At 41.1% G+C, this 20426-nt stretch overlaps 1 protein-coding gene across 1 annotated transcript in view; it reads left to right on the forward strand.

The window, feature by feature from the left end:
* Window positions 1–3612: 3612 nt before the first annotated feature.
* The window catches only part of ADARB2 (adenosine deaminase RNA specific B2 (inactive)), a gene marked incomplete at both ends in the record, with an annotated part of 317253 nt that continues 300439 nt past the window's right edge, over window positions 3613–20426 (forward strand). The window contains one exon of the mRNA XM_082329735.1: window positions 3613–3712. Coding sequence (XP_082185861.1) covers window positions 3613–3712 — 100 coding nt within the window. The remainder of the gene's footprint in view (window positions 3713–20426) is intronic.

Below are 20426 nucleotides of genomic sequence, written 5' to 3' on the forward strand. Positions count from 1 at the left end.
AGCCGTTTTCATTTTTGTCCATTTCTGTTCATTACTAACACTACACTATATTGCTTAGGCATGGAAATTCAAATGGTAATGTATAATTAAGGTGTGCAACCTGGCATCCAGTTTCACACTCTCTTTCCTCATCATACTCTCATAGTCACCATCAGTCTTCCAGTTAATAAACTATTTGGAGTGCCCTTCAGCTCTCCTCTTTTGAGAGAACCTGAGTGAAGTGAATTGTCACAAATCCTGCAAAGCTTGGACTCCTTGCTTGGGTACCTCCAGTGCTGAGAGAGACCTGTCTATCTCACAAGAACAGGAATATAGGTTTTGATGTACTGGCTGGGATGAGCAGTTGTGATGGGTCACGAGAGGAGTCACAGCTCCCCAGACAGCATAGGGAAGGGTCTTTCACATAAGGACTCACACCTTAAACCCTCCTACCTGTCTGATTCACCTAGGCCTGAGTAGGTGGCTGTGCATTGGTATGATGTGCATTTCTTTGCACACTGTAACTCAAGGTGTGTGAAGTTATTGCCTTTAGAACAGTCTGAAATACTTCAGCTTGAAGGTAATAAACATAACAACCTCCACAGCTAGGCCCATGGAGATGGGAAAAGTCCTAAGCTGCTTTACTCAATACCACTAACCATTACCAGGGCATTCAGAACAGCCATAATTTCTGTGGGGTGGTAAGACTATCAAGTGCATTGGTCATTTGTAGACATAAGCACATAACTGAAAGAGAGCTAGTATTATTTTATAATTTAGCTTTTTTCCCCACCTCATTGATACTGGTTTTGTATTTCATAGACCGACCTCTTTCGCTTTACCATAGTGCTTGAAATCATGTACATGTTTGCCTGGGAGGAGAGACAGACCCGGTTGTGTGGGACTGGTAACCTTGCATTTAAGTTAAAAAAGGGTGTTGAAAGAGGGGACATCACTGGGTGGGGAAGCTGACTCCTCAGTGTTGTGGAGAACACGAGGAATAAGCACAGCACATTTAAGGAATCCAATTGACTTTGTAGCCGGATAGTATAAAAAATGACTGCCCTTCACCATTCCTTGTGGCCAAGGGGCCTTCCACCTGCATGACAAGCCGTCTTCATACCTTCACCAATCCTGAAACCAGCCAAGGGGGGAGCTATACTGCCAGTACAGCTCAGCTGTTGCTAACGCCAGCTTGCTGATACTTTCTCGTAACTGTGCCTAGAACTGAAAAGCGGTTCATGAAATTGTTAGCACCGAATGATAGTTTCTGAGAATTGGTGGCTTTTCAGGTTGGCTTGGAAGCATGACTTCTCTAGGGATTGGCAATGCCAATCTATCCTCTTAACACCTTAGATTCCAGTCATTTTGTGAGTATAACAAAATGTTATCAGAAAGAAAGTCTTCAGAAACTTTAAAGAATGTGTTGAGCCTGAAGCCACTCCTAAAAATGAATGAATGCTGGGATGCTCATTTTCTTTCTAATTGGATCTTGCTTCCCTAATGGACAGAGCACAGATTGGTACTGAAGCATAGAAGACGCTTTTCTAAATCTGGCTTCTAAACTGAGTGACTTAAATTCCGGACTGGTCAGAAGTTTGATGTGCGGTTGAATGTGCAGTTGTGTTTTGCAGTGGCATTACTACTTCACACACAACTACAAGTTTTTGCCACATTAATAGATGAGGGTCAGCTGTGCTCAGGACAACAGAAACCAGAAGGAAAAGGGGAGAAAGGTTAAAGGCTGAAGGCTCAAGCTAAAAACAAAAAAAAAGTGATTGCCTCTCTGTTTTCCCGCAGACAAGTTTTTCTCCCTGAAATAGAAGCTTTTTAAAGAGATGTTTACTTACGCTATGTAGTGGTTCAAAGGTTTGATTCTCTTGGGTGATATATGTGTTGTAAAAAAAAACAGCCAGTAACCTGTAAAAGCTCCGCATGTAAAACCTACTTCCATGCAAGGCTTCCTGAATTATATCTGACACCCAAGCCATGCGGGTTTAAATTCACAGGCTCTGTTCCCTTAGCTGATAAGATGTGTAGGGGGGGCAGTTTCCCCCTGTGCTTTGTGCTGTGCCACATAGCTAAAATTGAGGGTACATAGGGCCTTCTTACCATATGCAACCTGCTCCGTGAAGGATGGGGCCCAAGAGGTGACATCATCTTGGCACGCCTGTGTCATCCGAATCCTGGTTTAATAAGTACTTTTAGAGACTTTTATGGAAATATTTTTGTTTATTTAATTTGGAAAGCCATGTAATGTATAGCTCTGCCTAGTCCAAAAATGACAGAGGCCTAAAACAGCCAAACACAGAGGGTTTCTAATAGCTGGGAGAGTTGCAGTGGCAGCGCTTAGCAGCAGGAGCTGGGTAACCTACATTCCACCAAGAGGAAGTTTCAGATTAAAGGAGTTCTGATAAACAGGGTTTTACTGTGCTCCTCCAGCCGACTACAAATGCAGTAGGCACTAATGATGACATTAATTATTTAGCATAATTTTTTTGTGATATTCTTCCGTTTTCCATTCACTGCCTAGGTTTCCAGATACGTATTTTCAAGTTAGATAATAACTAAGGAGGATAGAGCACAGAAGCAGTAGGTCCCTTGTAACTTAAAGCAGTATCTTATCTGTTGCATACTTTGGCTTTTTGTAATGAATGTGTAATGCTTTGTAGTCGAGCTTTTCAGAGGAATGCTGTTGTCATCTTTCCTCTCTGTAAAAGCCCCTCTGCTCCCGACACTTTAATTGCACAGTTGCCTAAATGAGGCACTGCAGAGTGTTAATGTACGAGTCTGAGCGACAACACGCTCCTCTTTTCACAGAGCTTTTGCCCTTGATCGTGAATTTAGCAGAGCACGTACCTTAAAAATAACTGGAGATTCAAGGGGAATTGCTACACTTAGCCTCTTGCGTAAGGTTTGTGGATACAGGGATGCTTCAACAGTAACTCATATTCTTTCCCTGGGAATAATAAGCACTGCAATTAGTGAACTAGTTAATAAGTATTTGGGTAGGGAGGACAGCAGCGGCATTTCTCTGTTTCTGGAACCAGAGTGTTCAGTGTCCACATGGTCTAAAGCGAAAAAAAAAAAAAAAAGGCTTGAAATCCTGCCTGCAGCCTCCCTTCTTGCAAGCTGCCCCTCCGGCTTCTCCCAGACGAGGCGGCAGGATGTTTTTACTCCCCCCGGGGCCGTTCTCCCTGGCTTTCTCCCGGGAGCCGGGCACAGCCGGCAGCCCAGGGGGAGCGGAGTTTGGGGGCGAGGGCTGGCGGAGCTGATGTCAGAGCAGGGCGGCGGGAGCCATTGGGCTGCGGGAGACTTTGCAGCAGCAAATCCGCCCCCCTCGCCCCCCCCACCCCCGCACCATCGGCTTCAAAGCGGCCGGAGCCGGAGCCCGGCAACTCGCGGAGGTGCAAAAAGTGGGCGCGGGGCCGGCGGAGCCGCCGCGGCCGCCCCCGCTCCTCGCCCCGGCCGGGCCCCGCACGTCGGGGCGGAGGCGCGACCCCTCGCCGCGACGCTGGGCAGCGCCGAGCAGCCAGCCCTACCCACCGCGCTATAAAAGCCGCCTCCAGAAAGAGGAGAAACTCCGCGGGAGGAAAACATCTCGTCGCGGTGCTGTTTCGCTGAAGTAGAGGCATGACATCCGTCCTGGGCAGCAGCAGGGCGTCGGGAGGGCCGAGCGGGCAGCTGAAATGCAAGTCCAAGAGGAGGAGGAGGAGGAGATCAAAGAGGAAAGGTAAGAGCAATTCATTCCTCTTTTTTCCCCTCTCTCTGCCTGTCTCCCGCACACACGCCCCGGCAGACACATCGCCTGCTCCTGTTTTTATTGTCTCCGCATGGCGCACGCCGGCGCCGGCCCTGCCGCTGCCCCGACGGCCGGTGCGGGGCGGGCGGTGCCTTCCCCGCCGCGCCGATCCGCCAGCAGCGGGGTCCGGCCGGGGCCGAGGCGGGCCGCCGCTCTCCCCCGCGGACGGGCAGCGGTTGCCCTCCTCCTCTCTTTGTTTCGGGCCGAGGTCGAGCCCCGCGGGGGTGCCGGCGGGCGGGGGCTCGGCGGGCCCCGTCCGAGGTAGCGCGGTGCGGCGGCGGAGCTGTCCCGGGGGCTCCGCCAGCCCCGGCACTGCCCCCGCCCGCTCCGGCGCCGGTGCCAGCCCGACCCCCGCCCGCCGCCCGTCCCGCTGGGCCCCGCTGCCCGCAGGACGGGCCCCCGGCCGGGCAGAGCGCGGCGCGCAGCTCCCGGGGCAGCGCGCAGCTCCCGGGGCAGCGCGCAGCTGCCGGCCGGCGGGTTGCGCCCCCCAAACTACCTCTTTTTTCTTTCTTTTAGAGAAGGTCCACCGAGTTTCGCTATTTTGGTGCCGTTCCCCTTCCCTAAGCAAACCTTTGTTAGGAAGGCGCTAATTGCCGTAAGCATGAAAAGTGAAGCTACAGGATGTCATTGCGAACAGGGAATATGCCCTAGATAAAAGCTCTTCGCAAGGCTGTCCTGTTTTCTCCTGTAGAGGGGATGACACACTACTGCCTGATTTTTGATGTTTTGCTTGAAAAAGACGAAGTTAACAGACTGTGAACACTTTAAAGTAAAATGAACCGATACGAGAAGCAGAGTGCCAGCGATGCCCAGCTGCAGTGCATTTGATTGCAGGGATGCTAACTCCAAGTGTTTATCTAAGCAGTAAATATCATCTAGCCTGTAATTGTCATCATTACGTGGGACTAACACAAGTTTTAGTCAGCTAGCTCATCAACTCAAGCTGATGCTTTGGGTACGCTATTTCTTCTTCTAATTCTAGAAATCCTAATTTGGAACGCGCCATTAGCTAAGTGGCTTTTAATTATTTATTATGTTAAACCCAATAAGCATGGTATTTGACAACTTTTTAGAAAGGTGCCAAAGCAGGTTTTGTATAGTAACTAGCAAAAACTGGTCAAATGCTAAATGCTGGACTGTATCATCTGATTGTCACTATTTTAACTTTCACGTCTGAACTCTCTATATTCAGAATCATAGTAACAAATAGTGACCTGCGCACAAGTGAAAACAACAGACGTGCAGATGTATCAGGACTTCCAGTAGGTGTGTAACCTTGCTTTGTTACTCCGGATCTCTAGCATGCTGTAACACCTGGTGACAGAGGCTGCCTTTTGCACTCCGTTACAGAGCAAATTTTAAAACGCTAAGCAAAGGGAGAGTTCCCATACTCAGTCTGTTTAAATCTTCTTGTACTTAAGTTGTGCTGTATTTGTTCTAGCAAAACTCCTTTTCTAGGGAATCACAGACTTAGCCTAGCCTGAGCTACCCTGTGCTTGACCAAGAGAAAAGAGTAATCCATTAATCTATGCAATGGAGAAAAGGTGCTTTGTTATAAAGGTAAATAATAAGTGTTAATTTTGCTTCTAAGAAGCAGGCAAAAGTGAGGGTCTTTCAGTAAGACTTTTCTGATCCATCCTTTGTTGCTCTGTGTTTTGCCAAAAATAAGATGGAAGTTGAATGTCTTAAAAAAACACAAAAGCTCACTAAACAATAACTTGGTAGATGACAGTTATTTGCAGAATACACAGCTGGAGGTTGATGGCATTCTAGAAAGTGCCTGACGGACCAGTATCAATAAGAATGTGCACTTGTAAAGTTCATTTTTTTTATTCCTCCAAACGTGCTATTGTAACCATTTTACAAATAATGTAGTTAGTATACTAATTATAGGGAGCAGTGCTTGTTTTCATATGATTATGATTTTGATTTTCTTTTCTATGTAATCACACTATATGTTCATAGAAATACACATTCCTGTAAATTTAGGTTGGCAAAAAATGCCTGTAACTTAAGGCACGCCCAGTATAAAACCTGTTGGATTTTCCTAATATGCTAGTTTATTTACTGATCATACATTTCTGTGTCTTTTTTGATGGTATGTAGTGCACAGGTGTTGTTTAACAAACTGACTATCCTGGAGACTAGTCAAGAAAACGTTTATTAGGCTCATAAGTTACAATGTCTTTTTGAGAATTAACGTGGGCTCCACTATTTCGCAGTTTTGATCTATTTAATAGATTGTGAAAAGTATTTTTAGAGAGTTACACCAAAGACACTTGCCTTTAACTATTATCCAGCGCATATTTTGTTGTTTATAGCAAGAATACTTTTAGTAGATGATTTAAAGTGTATAACTATGCACATATGTTTACACATACACACACAGAAATACCTATGGATACGTGTAGACAAAGAAATTCACTCCGGTCTTGAATTTAAATTGAGTATTAATCAGAGTAAGGAAATGAAATTATCTGTCACATCCCCACTCCTTAAGGAGATGGACTCAACAAATTATTTATACAGCTTACTATATTTTATTACACATTACACATGAACTGTGCTTAAAACCAGGTTGAGACATCGCCTGATAGAAGATCTAGGAATGTGTAGCAGTAGAAGCAAATATTATTCTCTATTTAATAACATTGTTTTTCCCCTTCTGATTTACTTTTGTGTTTTCAGTCATATTTTTGTCCTGGTTAGTGTGAATTATAAATTAGTGTGTCTGGGTATAGTGCTTTGCTCCATTTCTTTTATACCTGGATGCTCTGTTTTAGGAGTTTCCTGGGGGCAGAAGGCAAGTTCAAGCAAGGAAAGCAAGCAACATTCTCTGAATAGCTAAATTTGCCTGGGTATTTAGGCTAAAAAACAATTAAAAACACGTGCTGCAAGAGACAGAGAGAGCGAGCATTTCCATATATGCAAATCGAGCACTGAGAAGTGTAGGACACTGTGATTCCAGTGTACAATAACATCGTCCAATAACTAATCTGCATGCGTCTTATTTTTATGCTTATGAAATCCAGCAAGGCTTTCAGTATAAAGATCCTACCTTGAAGACTTAACATGAAATGTCTATGCAATGAATATCACATTGCAAGCATATATTTGCATAGTGATTTCATTCAGTTTTACACTACATGCAGAAAGTGTGTTAAAAAGCTAAAATGTGGATATTCATAGCCATTTGTTAAATTAGTATAGGTAGGAATATTTTCATTGTCATTTGGAAAATAAGCACGTTAATTCCCAGTGGGAAGTAAATATCTTAATTTCTCAAAGACCTAATGAAAAATAAATACGGATGCTTCCCAGATTATCTGCATATTAATTTTGTGTAAAAGCAGTAATAGGTATTTTATATTTTTCTGTCTCTGTTTGTTTGTTTGGTTTTTATCTGTGTGTATAAAATGACCAGAGGTTAGAAAACTATGCCTAATGATTTAGAGAAATCCGTTTAAAATTTTTAGGGCTTTATAGGATGTTACTGTATTTGTGGGTTCTTGTGTTTTCTCCAGGGCTCTGGAATATGGCAGAGTACTGGCAGAATTCAGCACAGTGGCCTCAGCACGCTTTGTGCAGATTTCATAGCCTGTGGTATAGATTTTGAAAAGAAGGCTTGTTTTCTGAGATAAACGATTACAAGTAGACCAAACAAAAACAGAGTTGCTGTTTACTGATAATACTAAAAAGGCCACACTTCAGCAGCCTCCGGCAACTTCTTAGAAACCAGCATATAGAAAGTAAGTATGAAATGGGTGATAGGAGATATGCCCCTTCTGAGTTATCTTCCAGTATAAGACAACAAATAAGCCACCTTATTTGTAATGCAGTTTTATAGAGCTAGCGATTAAAGTTAATTACTGGAAACAGGAGGGGATCAGGTATCCCTGACATGGTAGAAAGCCATGGCCGAGGTCGCTGCTGATAGAACGGGACATGAAATAAAAGTTGACAGAATAAACTAAATAAGGGCAGTGAGTGGGTGAGAGAGGCAAAATGATTGTGAAATGAAATTCCATGAAAAATTAATGAAATAGAAAGATTGTGCTGAGGACGGAGGGAGGAAACCAGCTTGGTTCTTCATCATCCTGCAATGCCAAAGTAATAAATGAGCGTGTTTCATCTTGGCGAGGTTCAGGGACACAACTCCTTCCCCACAACAGGATTGCGTCGTGCTTCAAGATGTGTTCCGCTTATCTCGTCCCCTGACAGCTTGAGAGGAAGGGACTGGATTTGGTGATAAAATTAAATTGATTAAACCTTTATCCATCATCTAATTTGGTACCTTTCTTTTTCCTTTTCTTTTTTAGTATTACCTCCAATTTCTAGTGATCCATGTAATGACAGCAATTTGAGATAGCATCAAGGACATTAGCTACGATGACTGAACTTAAATTTAGAATAAAAATATGGGATTCATGAGTCCATATCTAAATAGCAGACGATTAGGTTATAGCAGAGTTGTGTCTTCCTAGCAACAGCACGTAAGTGTGAGGACAATAAAATGGCGCATTTTACTTTGAGAGAGAACAAAATATTTCAACTTTACCTCAAAGTATTAATTATGTAAGTAGAAAAAGCACTAATATAAATATTGACCATATCTTACATGAGCAATGACATATATAGCCATTTTTACCTTTTTGAACACAGAAATTAAGTCAGGTGTTTTGCTTTCTTCAGTGGTGCTACAGAGGCATATAAAGCTAGTGGCAAAATATCGTACTGTTGGAAATTGCTTCATATTGCTTAAAATTTTGTAGCTTCTCCTTGGTGATTTGAGTAAGGAAATTCTCCCATAAGGTGAGAGCTTTGCTTACAAATTCCAGTTTAAGTGATATTAATGGAGGTTTTAAAATACTTAACGGCAGCCCTTTCTGAAGTGATACCCTATAAATGGAAAACACTGCACTAAAAATTAAAGGTCAGATGAAATTGCCTTGTGAAATATCAAAGCTACTAAAGGTCTGTGCAAACTGTTTTCTTAGGTTCCTTTAATGCCCTTTAGGTTAGCAACTTGCATTAAAAAAGTGAACATTAGAATATCTGTCTAATCACTGTTAATTGTACTACTTTTGAATTTCTGCTGTCCGATACTGTATAGGTTTTGCAAGTAGTAACGAACCTGAATTGATCCCTGTGTTTACAGCTAACTATCTCTACAACCTTTCAGGCAGTTTACCGTTTTCTCCATGTAAACTATTAGTTATCCAGACAAAAAAAAGCTGATATGCATCAGTAGATAGATCATTCTCAAGGCATGTGTGATGAACTTGATGTTTTCTGTGTAAAACAGCTCGATTTGCCTGCAAATTATGGAAGTTCCAATAGTAACATAAAGTGCTTACCTTCCTGCTCGAGCTGACCTTTGTTCCCCGCTGTATGAATTTGAAATGAAGCAGCCAACCCAGAGGAGTTTTAACAGCATATTGTGATATGTAATATATTAAAAAGACCCCTTTGTTAACTGGCTGAAGCAGCTTGTCAACCCATACTAATAGGCAACCCTCCCCGAGTCATCAAATAACCAAATTTCATGCTTTAACAGAAAGCATTAAATGGATGGTGTTATTGTTGTCGTTCAGTCAGTCTAGAATTTCTTACTTCTTAACGACAGGTTTGAAATATGAAGACGTATTTTTGGGCCCTGAGTTGGCAATACCCGCTCCGGACTGAGGACTGGACATCGTTGTGGATGGTTTAATGAAAATCTCTGCTAAGTAAAGCGTGATAACAAGGGAAGCACAGAGCAGGGCAGAGTGCGTGAAGAGCAGGATGGCTAATATTGAAGATATTACAGTGTCATTAATGAATGAAAGGTGTATTTTCACTGCCTATATTCTGTTTCAATCTGGCTGTTCTAGCTCCCAAATGTGTACTAGAAATAGTGAGGATTCAGAGACATATGGCAAAAGGGATTAGGGATGTGTAAAATTTCAGTAGAAGAAAATTTATAAGATTTATATTGTTTACTTTGGAGATAAACATAAGAAAGAATACAGTAAAATTATATTGAAGAAAGAAAGATTAAGGTAAACAGGCTATTCTGATTTATTCCTGATTTTTTTTATTTACAGAGGCCTTTAGAGAAACAGAATTTCAGCATGTTTATTAGGAGTGGAAGGACTTTTCCTGTTGAGACAGTACGTAGCTGGCCTGAGGAATTCATTCATTCAAGGCATGGAAAAACAAAACTTACATATGTATAAGGAGTTGAGGTATTTGATTAGGTCAGCTGAGACTAGCGCTAAAAAGTTTGCTGCTCACTTCAGCGAATGTAGGTTTTGGCTTTAGGTAGGATACATTAAGAAGGATTTGGGATTTTTTAATATGAGATATGAATCCTCTTTTTCAGGAAATTATCTGACTCCTGACTTACTTGGATTACGAGGAAAGGTGATTTGTGGGCGGTTTAATCGCTCCTGTTCGCCGTGAGCCTTTTTGCACTCTCCTCTGTTTTCGCAGCTGAAGCTGTAGCGCAGCGGTTCAGGAGGTGCCCTTCTGCTCGGCTCGTGCCGGTGGCAATGCGCATCCATCCGCCCGTGTGCCTCCTAAAACCAGGAACACAGCTGCGAGGAAGGCAGGCGCATTTCCTTGGAATATTTCTGACGGCTTTTTAAGTTGCCTTCCTCTCCGTTCCTACTCAACGCCCTGCATGATGTATGTAAAAATAGACCGAAATTGAGACTGATTCCCAATCTCTTACTTTGATGCTGTAGTGAGGTTAGGAGGATAACAATAAAAATTAATACACCCCCTGTTTCTTATTCCCTTGGAAGAAGAAACAAGAGGGTGGGATAAAAGGGGGTGAAAATGAACTTTACAAACACATGATGATTTGTTAAGCAGAAAAAAACAGTTACTGGCGTGACTGCTAGTGCATCGTCATCAGATGAATAATGTGTAGTAGGGGATTACCCCTGCAAACCATGGTCTGTCTTTGTGAAAGTGTTCCTGCTGGGTTCGGGTTCAGTCCCAATGCTGTACCAACTATTGCATCCGATTTGAGAGTTGTGCCACTTGTGCGTGCTGTTTCTGAAACCTGCAGTACATGCTGGTGGCGTTTTATGTGTGGTTTGGGACTGAGGAATGAGCAATACGTAGATCTCAGCAAAATACTTAGTGCTACAGTGTGGTATTTTTTCCCCATTTTTGCATCATCTTTGTTCCTTATAAGAGAAATGGTACTCAAAATTATTAGCAGAGTCACCTTTCTCTAACTGCTAATGAAACATCAGCATGAAGAGCCAAAGCTACTGGGAAGTGTGGGAAGAAAGAAGTAGAATTTGACAGATATTTTATCTCCATCTCCGTAGAAAGAGATTTACAGACAACTAATTTTATGCAATTGCCCGCTTCCTACCACTTCTCAAAGACTGTGAAATGGCTATTTATTCCTTAAATAGTGGGGTTTAACAAATGTAAAATGATGCCTATCAAGCCAACTGTAATAATGTACTACCTTTGTATAAGGCCTGATGCTGCTGCCCCTACTCAAAGTAAAATTGAAATTGAAACTTCTCAGCATGAGTCAGGGTGGCAAAACTGTGCTGCTATATACATGTGTGTCTGTGCCTTAATATATATGTGCATATATACATTTTTGTATGAAATACAAACTTTGGCTTCAGTTGTCTAGTGGTATTAAATGAATGACTATAATAAACTCCAAGTTATATTAGACAAAGGGTCTTAAAGCCTGTAGAGTCCAAAAAATATTTACATGAGGGATTATTTTTTATATTACATTGAAGCATTTTGTTTAGAGATGTAAAAATAAAACACATGTGTATCATTTGTGTGTTTATACACATCCATCCGTAAATGGTGTATGAATTTGTAATTTTAAAAATATATATATAAAAATTCTCATAGGATTTGTGTATGATCTTCCTCTATGTAATACTGATAGTCTTACAGACAAATCACAAAGGCACAACTGCACAAGGATTATAAGATTTTTTGAGAGTCAGAAATAAATAAATGAAAGAAACCTCTTATAAGGCAGATTTTTTAGGATATTTCTAGGTTCTATTTTGTAGGCACATTTTTTGAGTAGCTAAGTAATTCAGAATGGTGAAGACAGATGCTTATGCAGGAGCCTGTAATACTCATGTCAGGAAACCCCAAACCTTTACCAAAAAGGTGGATTTGGTCTTAAGTTTCTTTGTGTGCTGATCTTTCTCCAGCTGAATCTTATGGAAGAACTGACATAATTGGGAGCAGAAGCCAACCCTGAGCTCGTGCTCCATTTTACATCCATGCCAGCAGCCCTGCCACAAACCGCCAGGCAAAATGCCTATGGATTCTTGAACAATATTTAACTGAAATTGACTTTCATTAGCTCATTTCCAGGTTGTAATTTCCCTCCTTCATGCCAATCAATCATGAATTGCTATTTATGCGTCTGTAGGAATGGTGATTTTGGGAGGCGAGGGGCAGAGCCACGGTGGTCTGCGTTGCCTCCATTGTTGAGCAGCGCAGACAGTAATTAAATTGGAGCTCAGCTCTTGCTGCTGGTGGATTTAGGAGTTTAAAAGAAACAGTACAAAAAGGGAATATTCTCTAATATCACTGACAGCAGATCTCCTCCAGCTGCAACTGGTGCAAAGATTATTGATTGATCTGTGTTTATCATTTATTTATGCTAAAGCCTCTGATGTATATCTGTAAAATCTATTGTTTCTAAAATCAAGATACTTGACTCGTTTTCAATTCGCATTTATAATGACCAGTTTTTACAGCTGTATGACAGAGGTTTGCTTTACCTGGTGCTACGCTCGCAAGGAGCACTTTTTGTGCCTTCAGCTGAAATCCATGGGCACAAGTTATTTGATGATTTTTTTTTTTTTAAAGAAAAAAGTTTCACTGTGCGAATTCTTTAGATTTCATGCGCAGGAAGAAGAGGGAATATACAGTACTCAAGCATAAATGTGAAGCATTTCAGTTCTGCCAGAACAAGGCAAAATCAAGTCTTTCTCGGTTAACTTGTACCCTGCCAATAATACTTTTTAAATAAGACTGTAGCTCTGCATTCATTTTGTTAAAAAAACTGAAGAATTTTGGAGTCTTTGCATGTTCTAGCAGAAGGTGTAAACTGAAGGTTAAAACAGGCAGTGAGATACTAACAGTACCAGTTACCAGAAGATGGTTATTAGGTGTCAAAAAAAAAAAGTGGGGATTTTTAAAAATGTACACTGGTTTTGATTAGTCAGAAATGATATAGCCCTTTGCAGTTTAGCAATGTGGTTTGTAATAGAAGTAGTTTAACAGAACACTGCTTTATAGATTGGTTAGCCCAGGCACATTTTTAAGCAGGTGATACATTCTGCTTAAATGGGGTAAGAAACCATAGACAAAGGAGGTTTGGCAGATTTTGCTGAAGGCTACCAGTGAATTCCTTATTAAATTTATACTTTCATGATGCAAGGCACATTGGACTATTTTTCCCTGCCAGTGACTAAGATCATCCTTCTCTTCAGATAATTCCAACTCATCCTAGCCAGCAAAGGACTCTTATTGCCCAGAGTTAATAAAAATGCATCAGCGTAATCATACTAGGTGCATGCTCGAAGTATTTGTGAAAAGTTGTTATTAACTCTCACAGACAGAGAGGCCACATTCCCCCAGTTTATAGAGAGGGAAACTGAGCCAGAGCAGTTAACAAATCTGTTGCAGAATTAATTAGCAAGAGGTAGGGATTCAGGAGTCTGTCGCTCCAGTTTCAAGTATCAAATTAAACCTGTTTCTAGTTTGTACGTATCTTTTCTGTAGCTGCATCGCGTCTGTAGTTGCATCACATCACTTGGGTTTATCACTGCAAAATACTCGTGTGACATGGCAGGTCCCTGGGAGCACTGCTCATTTCAAGGCGGACAGTGTGCCACGCTGCACGCCGGCAGTCGGTGCTCACAGGCAGGAGCAGGTATAATCCCTGCCTGCAAGGCAGCCTGCTACGTTTGTTTGTAAAGCAGTTCTGCCTATCTGCTTGGTGGTGTTTAAAAGAAGAGAGCTTTTTCTTTATTTCTCTATTTTGTATGTAAACAAATGCATGGGGATCAGATTCTTCCTTGGTGTTAAATCACATTTGCTTTTCAGTTCCTGGAGGGCTTTTTATTTCTCCCAGAACGGCTTGTTATACATGCTGAGGGCAAGGTTTCTATGTATCCAAGTTTACATTTAAAAGGCAAGTCTTTCTTCAGTATTAGCAGCACATTGCTGACAAATCTGTAGAATAACTCTGGTTTTGTCACATGCATTGCTTCCTTCAGATGCTATGAGAATTTGCTTATGGAATTGATTGAAACTGTTAGAGGTTTGTTGTTTTTTTTTTTTAAATGAGATTGCGCCTGTTCGATTAATCGCTTAATTTCAGTAAGATTAAATGTTATCTAAATTTAATAACTTTTATTTCCATTAAAAATCTTAGTAACAGTGCCTACATTTGTGCTGTGCCTGTAGTTCATCAATTTTGTATATGCACGTCCTTCTTGGAAGACCAGGAGACTATTCCACTTTAGCTAAAACCACTGTAAATTGACTGTACTCTTTAACCATAAGATAATTCTTTGACTAGAATGTCCCAGACAATTCTAAGATGAAAAAGAAAACCAAGCCCTGGTTTCTGAGTCTAGGGAAGTAATTCTAAAAGTTAAAAACAATTAAAAAAAATCTATTCCCTATACATTATTACTTTAATTTTGCCTGAAAAAGCTCCAGGCCCTCATCAAGAGTCTCTAAAATTAAATGAAGGCAAGAAGCAACAAATTACATGCAGTTTTGGGTCTCGTAGAGTGCTGTTTTAACGGGAGTATGAATTAAACGCTACAGAAGCTGTCTCTATCTATTGTATTCAGGATTAAAAAGATAACCGCAATGGCTCCAAAAAGCCACTCTTAAGACAAAACATAGTGTATGTAACCCTGAAGATCCATGTGTTTATCACATATTTGCACTTCTTGAATTTGTTTCTTTCTTTACCTAAACACCCATCTCTTTCCTTCCCTTCTTATTATCTTAATCCCCTCATGTGTATCCTCACCTATTCAAGCATCTGTTATTTGTACAAATTATAAAAATGAAAGTATATATGGAGATTGGTGGCTGGATTGCACCAACATATCATCAAAGGTCTTTGGGGTAATGTATGGCCTTGGTTCAGCAAAATCACTTGTTCAGTCGTCGTATTGTTGCTCAGAAAAGCAGTAAATAACAAGTAACAAGATCTGCATACAAATATGCAGGTGCTTAATTTTTTTCGTGGAATCAGAAACTGGATAAGAAGTTGCTATCCTTTTCCTAAAAATTTTCTCCATATAAAAAAGTTTGTAATGCACTTATTTGCTAACACATAGTTCTTAGGGCTCATTCTGTCTTAGCACGTCTAAACTCATCTTCCTACCACTTCCTGAGCTGAAGAAATGTTTCTCTGACATTGGCATGTAAAGTTGTTGTCTGTGCTGTTTAGACAGACATAGGAGACAGCAAAAAGTAAAGGTATGGGGCTGGGACTATTATTCTAATGGGCATTATAGCAAAAGCAATGTATGCATCATATATAGGCAATTGGAGGAAGAGTGCTTTGTTAATCTTGGTCAATCTTGTTAATCTTGGTTTGAAATAATTTTCGTTTTGTTGGTTTGCCCCCTACTATATTGTTGCAAATGCTGGCGTCGGGCACATACCTGTCTGCAGGTGCGGTCATGCACAGACCTAGTACAGACAATCCACTGAATTTCCATCTGTCATTTCCCCATGCTCCAGCAGGTACCAGTGAGTTTGCGCATTGTAGAAGAGATGATGATGACTCACTGAAACCCACATGGCAAAAAGAGACTTTTCGGTGATCGTCAGCACAGCCTTTGCACAGAGGTGAAGTACAGGTGGGCAGGCACGCTAAAGGCACGATGAGATGTGATGCTCTGAGCGCATCTGTGGCCAAAAGCTTGGCTTAAGGATAGCAATAATACAGGTCCCTGACCGAATGTAGGAAACTGGTTTCCATCAGTCCTTGCTAGCAGACAGCTTGTCTCTGCCGAATGTTGACAACATATTACATAAATTTCCCTGCAACAGCTTGTTTCAGAAACTTTCCCCAGTAATGTAGATTAAGTTAGAATTTTGTTTTGGCTGCTGTGATGCATATTCATTAGATAAAAGCCCAGACAATTACTGTGATAGTTTCACTAGCAGGTGGAGTATGTTTTAGGATTTGATGGGCATGGGATTTGCTGGAATAATCTCAGAGAAATTTGGGGGATTATTTTTATGATGGGGGTTTGTGCGAAAAGTGAGAACGTAAGCAGATTTGAAGGTGATTTCATTATGTTTTTACATTAGTTTGCTTTTACCATTTTAAATCTAGAATAAGTTCATACTTTGAACAAATTAAGGTCTCTTGGGGCAAGCAATGAACCACACAAATAAATGCTACCTAAATAATGTAGTTTAAAATTGCATAAATAGTAAGCAGCGGTATTTCTAAAGGATATCACTTTATTGTATTCATTTTCCAAAACAGTAAAAAGAACTAGAAAAAATATTTTCTGTCTTCACTTGTATAATGTTCACGTTCATCCGTTATGTACACTAAGGTTATAGATTAATTTTTGTTGAGTAGGTAATATTACAAAAAATACGCATGCATCAGCATTGTTGAGAATTTGTGAACAAAAGCACAATTTCCTTTTTTGTTTCCACTAGAGAAGAGGAAAAGATTGAGAGCAGAATCGAGATGAAGAGAATAGGAGCCCGATCCTGTGCTGTTACATGGGAATCTTTTTTTTTCCAGGAGCACCAGGCCCTACAGCTTATGGGACCTTCATCCCATAGGTCATTCTCACATGGGTGGTCATGTTGTCTTCAGTGCAGATTGACCTAATTTTTGTAGGGGTTAGGGTCATGCTAACTGGTACTATCAGTAGTGGATCACTACCAAATTAGAGTTTCAAAAACCAAACAAGAAAGTTAAGATTGCACACTCAGGAAAGCACTTTCTTTCATCCCTACAGCACAGCATCAGAATTTAACATTAAAGGAGGTTTACAAATACACTTGCATAGCACAGAAGTTATCAGTCTAGACTCCCCATCTGTTGAATGCCTTGTAAGTAAGTATCAGTAGCAGTTCAGTATCTGACTTAAACAGAAATCATCATGTAAAAATGCTAATAATTTCTCTACGCTGTTTTGTTACTAATGGAACTTCAAAGCTATGAATGTATATGTTTATATTCAATTTCTATTTATACATTTAAACACAGACACTCTAGTACTATGCATATTAATGTGCCAATATGTACTCCAGCAACGCGTATATTAATGTACGTGCATATTCATAGAAAGGGCTCAACTCAATGGAAGTTTTGTCCTAGGCTTCATAAGGAGCTTGGATCAAACCTCAATTTTTTAATAAACATTGGGCCAAATTTCCAGGAATTGATTTGGTTAATAGCATTGTCTTTTTGTTGTTCTAGTTGGTTTTTAATTCTTAAGCACAAGTTTTTTTATGAGCTGCATAATTTTCACCAGCTTGTGTAGAGATGTTCCTCTGTTGACAGAGCTGCTTCCATACTCCCTTCACCATCTTCCTTTGTCTTTCTTGTTTGCAGTGTGTTTTAATCATGTTTTGTAATCCCCTATGCTGTTATAACTGATTAATTAGGAAGCCTTGAGTTTCAGGCTCTGATTTTTTCTCTTAGGCTCAGACCATTTATAATCTCAGCTGAAAAGACAAGACTGAACATCTGCCTTGTAATTCATCTCTTTGCATCTTGTACCCATCATGATTATTGTTTGTTCTTTGTTATGACTGGGTTTTTTAAGGGTGAAGTGTTACGCTCTGCGTTATCTGGGCTCTTAGCCTGAAAATAAATCCATACAGATGGGCTGCGGGAAAATAGTGAAAGTCAAGGAGTCCACAACTTGTGTTCTTTTGTAGAATTTGTGACCTCAAATGTCCATTTTTTTTAAAAATCAACTTAAAGAAACTGTGGCTCGTAAAAGATAATGATAGATGAATTGTTTATTTTGCAGAGCTTTCATCAGTTTATATTTTCAAAATTTTCTTTGCAAAGATGTGGGATAGAAAGATACATATATTTGTATGTGTATAAAAAGTAAATAAATCCAACATTTTCATCCAATCGTAGGATGCCAAAATCTACAGTTTTCAGAAAATCACATTATGGGACCTGCAGCTATACCCGCTGCTGGTGGCAGTGAAAGGACCGTCCTCCTTCAGAAGTTCACATCTGAGCTTCTGTCAACTCCTTGTCAAGATTTCTGCGCGAAGCCTGTTTGCTCAGAGCTTGTGCAGGGAGCATTTTTCTCTGCTGTACTTGCTGTGCATGTTTTTTGATGTAGTTGGGATCAAGATTTTGAGGGACTGAAGGAAGATCAAGTACCATTTGCCATTACCTATTTCCAGCTGGAAACCCTGAGATGGCAAACGTTCTTTCCCCCCCTCCCTGACACAGACATGAAGGGAGAGTGGAAGAGAAATTTTGCCAAGATGTTGTACTTTTGCCAGGACAGGTAGAAGAGTGATGAATAAAATATTTCTTTGCTCGTCCCACCTACTGTCCTAGTCACCATCTCAAGCACCAGCTAGCAGCACAGAGAGGATTTATTTCTCCGAAAGGAACTGGCTGTCTCCAAGTGTCACATAATTTATGCAGAAATTGCTTGTTTCTCCTTTATACTGCAGCTGATACCCACGTGGCCTTGTCCATCCAAAGGACCCTGTTCTCTTCACCCTGATCTGTGCCAAAGGGGGGTATTCAGGCTGTCCCTTATGTAGTTTCTTACATCAGTTAGAGGCCTGATGGTGCCAGCCAGCTGCTGGGGTCTCTTGCAGCTTTGCATTTCTGTTATTCATGCAATCTGAGCCTTTCAAAATCTGAGAGAGCTCCAAACACTTCTCCGTAGGGTTACTGCAGATTTTGGAATGATACTGCAAAATAATATAGTTATAAATATTTTCATTATGGAAATATAAGAGGAAAGAAAACAGTTAATGTCAGATTGTTTTTTAACTGATTTTTTTATTCCTTTCACAACTCTGTGTGATCTTTGTAGATACTAGATTAAAAAAAAATTCCAAACATGAATAAGAAATAACGTGCAGAAAACTTCATTTCAGCTAGAATTAGCAATGTGAAGCGCCCTTCTGGGGCTGTGATTCCAGTCTGCTGGTTTCCCAGAGTGCGCAGAACAAGTGTGGCTGTGACCAATGTGACGCATTTTGAAATAGTCTCTAGGACTCATTTCTTTCTCCAGGAAGAACTAATTTTAAATATTCCAGCAGGCCTTTCAGGAGATATGGCATCTTGCTCTGCTGACTGCCTCTTTTTTCTGTTTGTTTTCTAAGCGATCGCCTCTGTTGCAGGTGTTTATTCACTTACAGCCTTGAATTGCCCAGACGCATGGCTCTCTTCTCAGCCTCCAGCCGGTCCCCTTAGCTGCTGTCTTTGGACAGCAATGTATCAGCAAGGAACAGCTGACTGGTGCAACTTGGCTAGGCTGAATTTTGGGACAACAGAGTGTTTCTTTAGAAGACACAATGTCTCAAGACTTGATGGGGCTTTGGGGAGATGCAAGACCCCACCTATGACAATCTGTCCGCCAGAGGGAGAGCTGACATGAGACTTGCACATGAGACACTTGCCTACGTTGCCTTCTGCACGTGCTTTCCGTTGAGCATGGCAGAAAGTCTGTTCTGTGAAGGCCATGAACTCTGTGTGTGTCTGTCCAGGTGAAGGTCAGGGACTTCATGTCGGCATGTGCTAGGGAGCTGCTGAAATGCTGGGGTCACAGGATGGTCCAAATAGAGTCCAGTTCCGCTGGATGTGCTCACGTGAACCTGTGAGAGATGTATGACTAGGGAGTCACGCAGCCGTGTTTCTGCTGTGTCTCCTGGTGGTATGATGGGAGCGCAGTGGCCTGTTGGTCCCCCCAGCCCCATCAGCAAGGAAGGTATGTGTCTTAGCTGATGTGTATTTGGGGTTTGGGGCAGGTTCATACACTTGCAAAATGGATTTCTACTAAAGGAAGCTCTATTCTGAAACTGGCAATGCTGAAACTTAAAATTAGCTTCTGCTTTATTACTAGGACATATTTTTAGGCCCTAATTCATGTCTCATGTGAACGCAGTCCTCCCACTCCTACACTGGGAGTACTGAACTGGAGTCTGAGGGCTGTGTGTTACATTTTCCAGAAATAGGTGCTGCCCAGGATTTTGAATATTTGCATTCTTTGCTTTTTAAAATAATGCACCCACTGGTTTTAGGCCTGTATATGGTTTAAAAATAGTGAAAAATCCAAGTACGAACTGCTATCCTTTGTTTTCTTGTGACTCAATCCTCAGTTTTATTTTGGTTGCGTGGAGGGGATCTTTGCTTAAGTTACTTTACATCTAGATGCTGCAAACTGCAAAAAAATATAGACGACAGGCCCAATTCCTATAAAAATACTTTGGATGTCTCCTGTTTACTGCACTCTCCTCTTGAGCTGCAGTACCACAGCTGTGGTCACCCATAAGTAGCTGAAGCTATTTATGCCCTGCTGTCTTCAGCGGTCAGTGTGAAGCCAAGTCCAGCAGCATACCTACATTACTTGCCCGTTGGAGGACCTGCAGC

This window comes from Platalea leucorodia, assembly GCF_965183815.1.
Source record: "Platalea leucorodia genome assembly, chromosome: 1".
In the NCBI taxonomy this organism is placed as follows: domain Eukaryota; kingdom Metazoa; phylum Chordata; class Aves; order Pelecaniformes; family Threskiornithidae; genus Platalea; species Platalea leucorodia.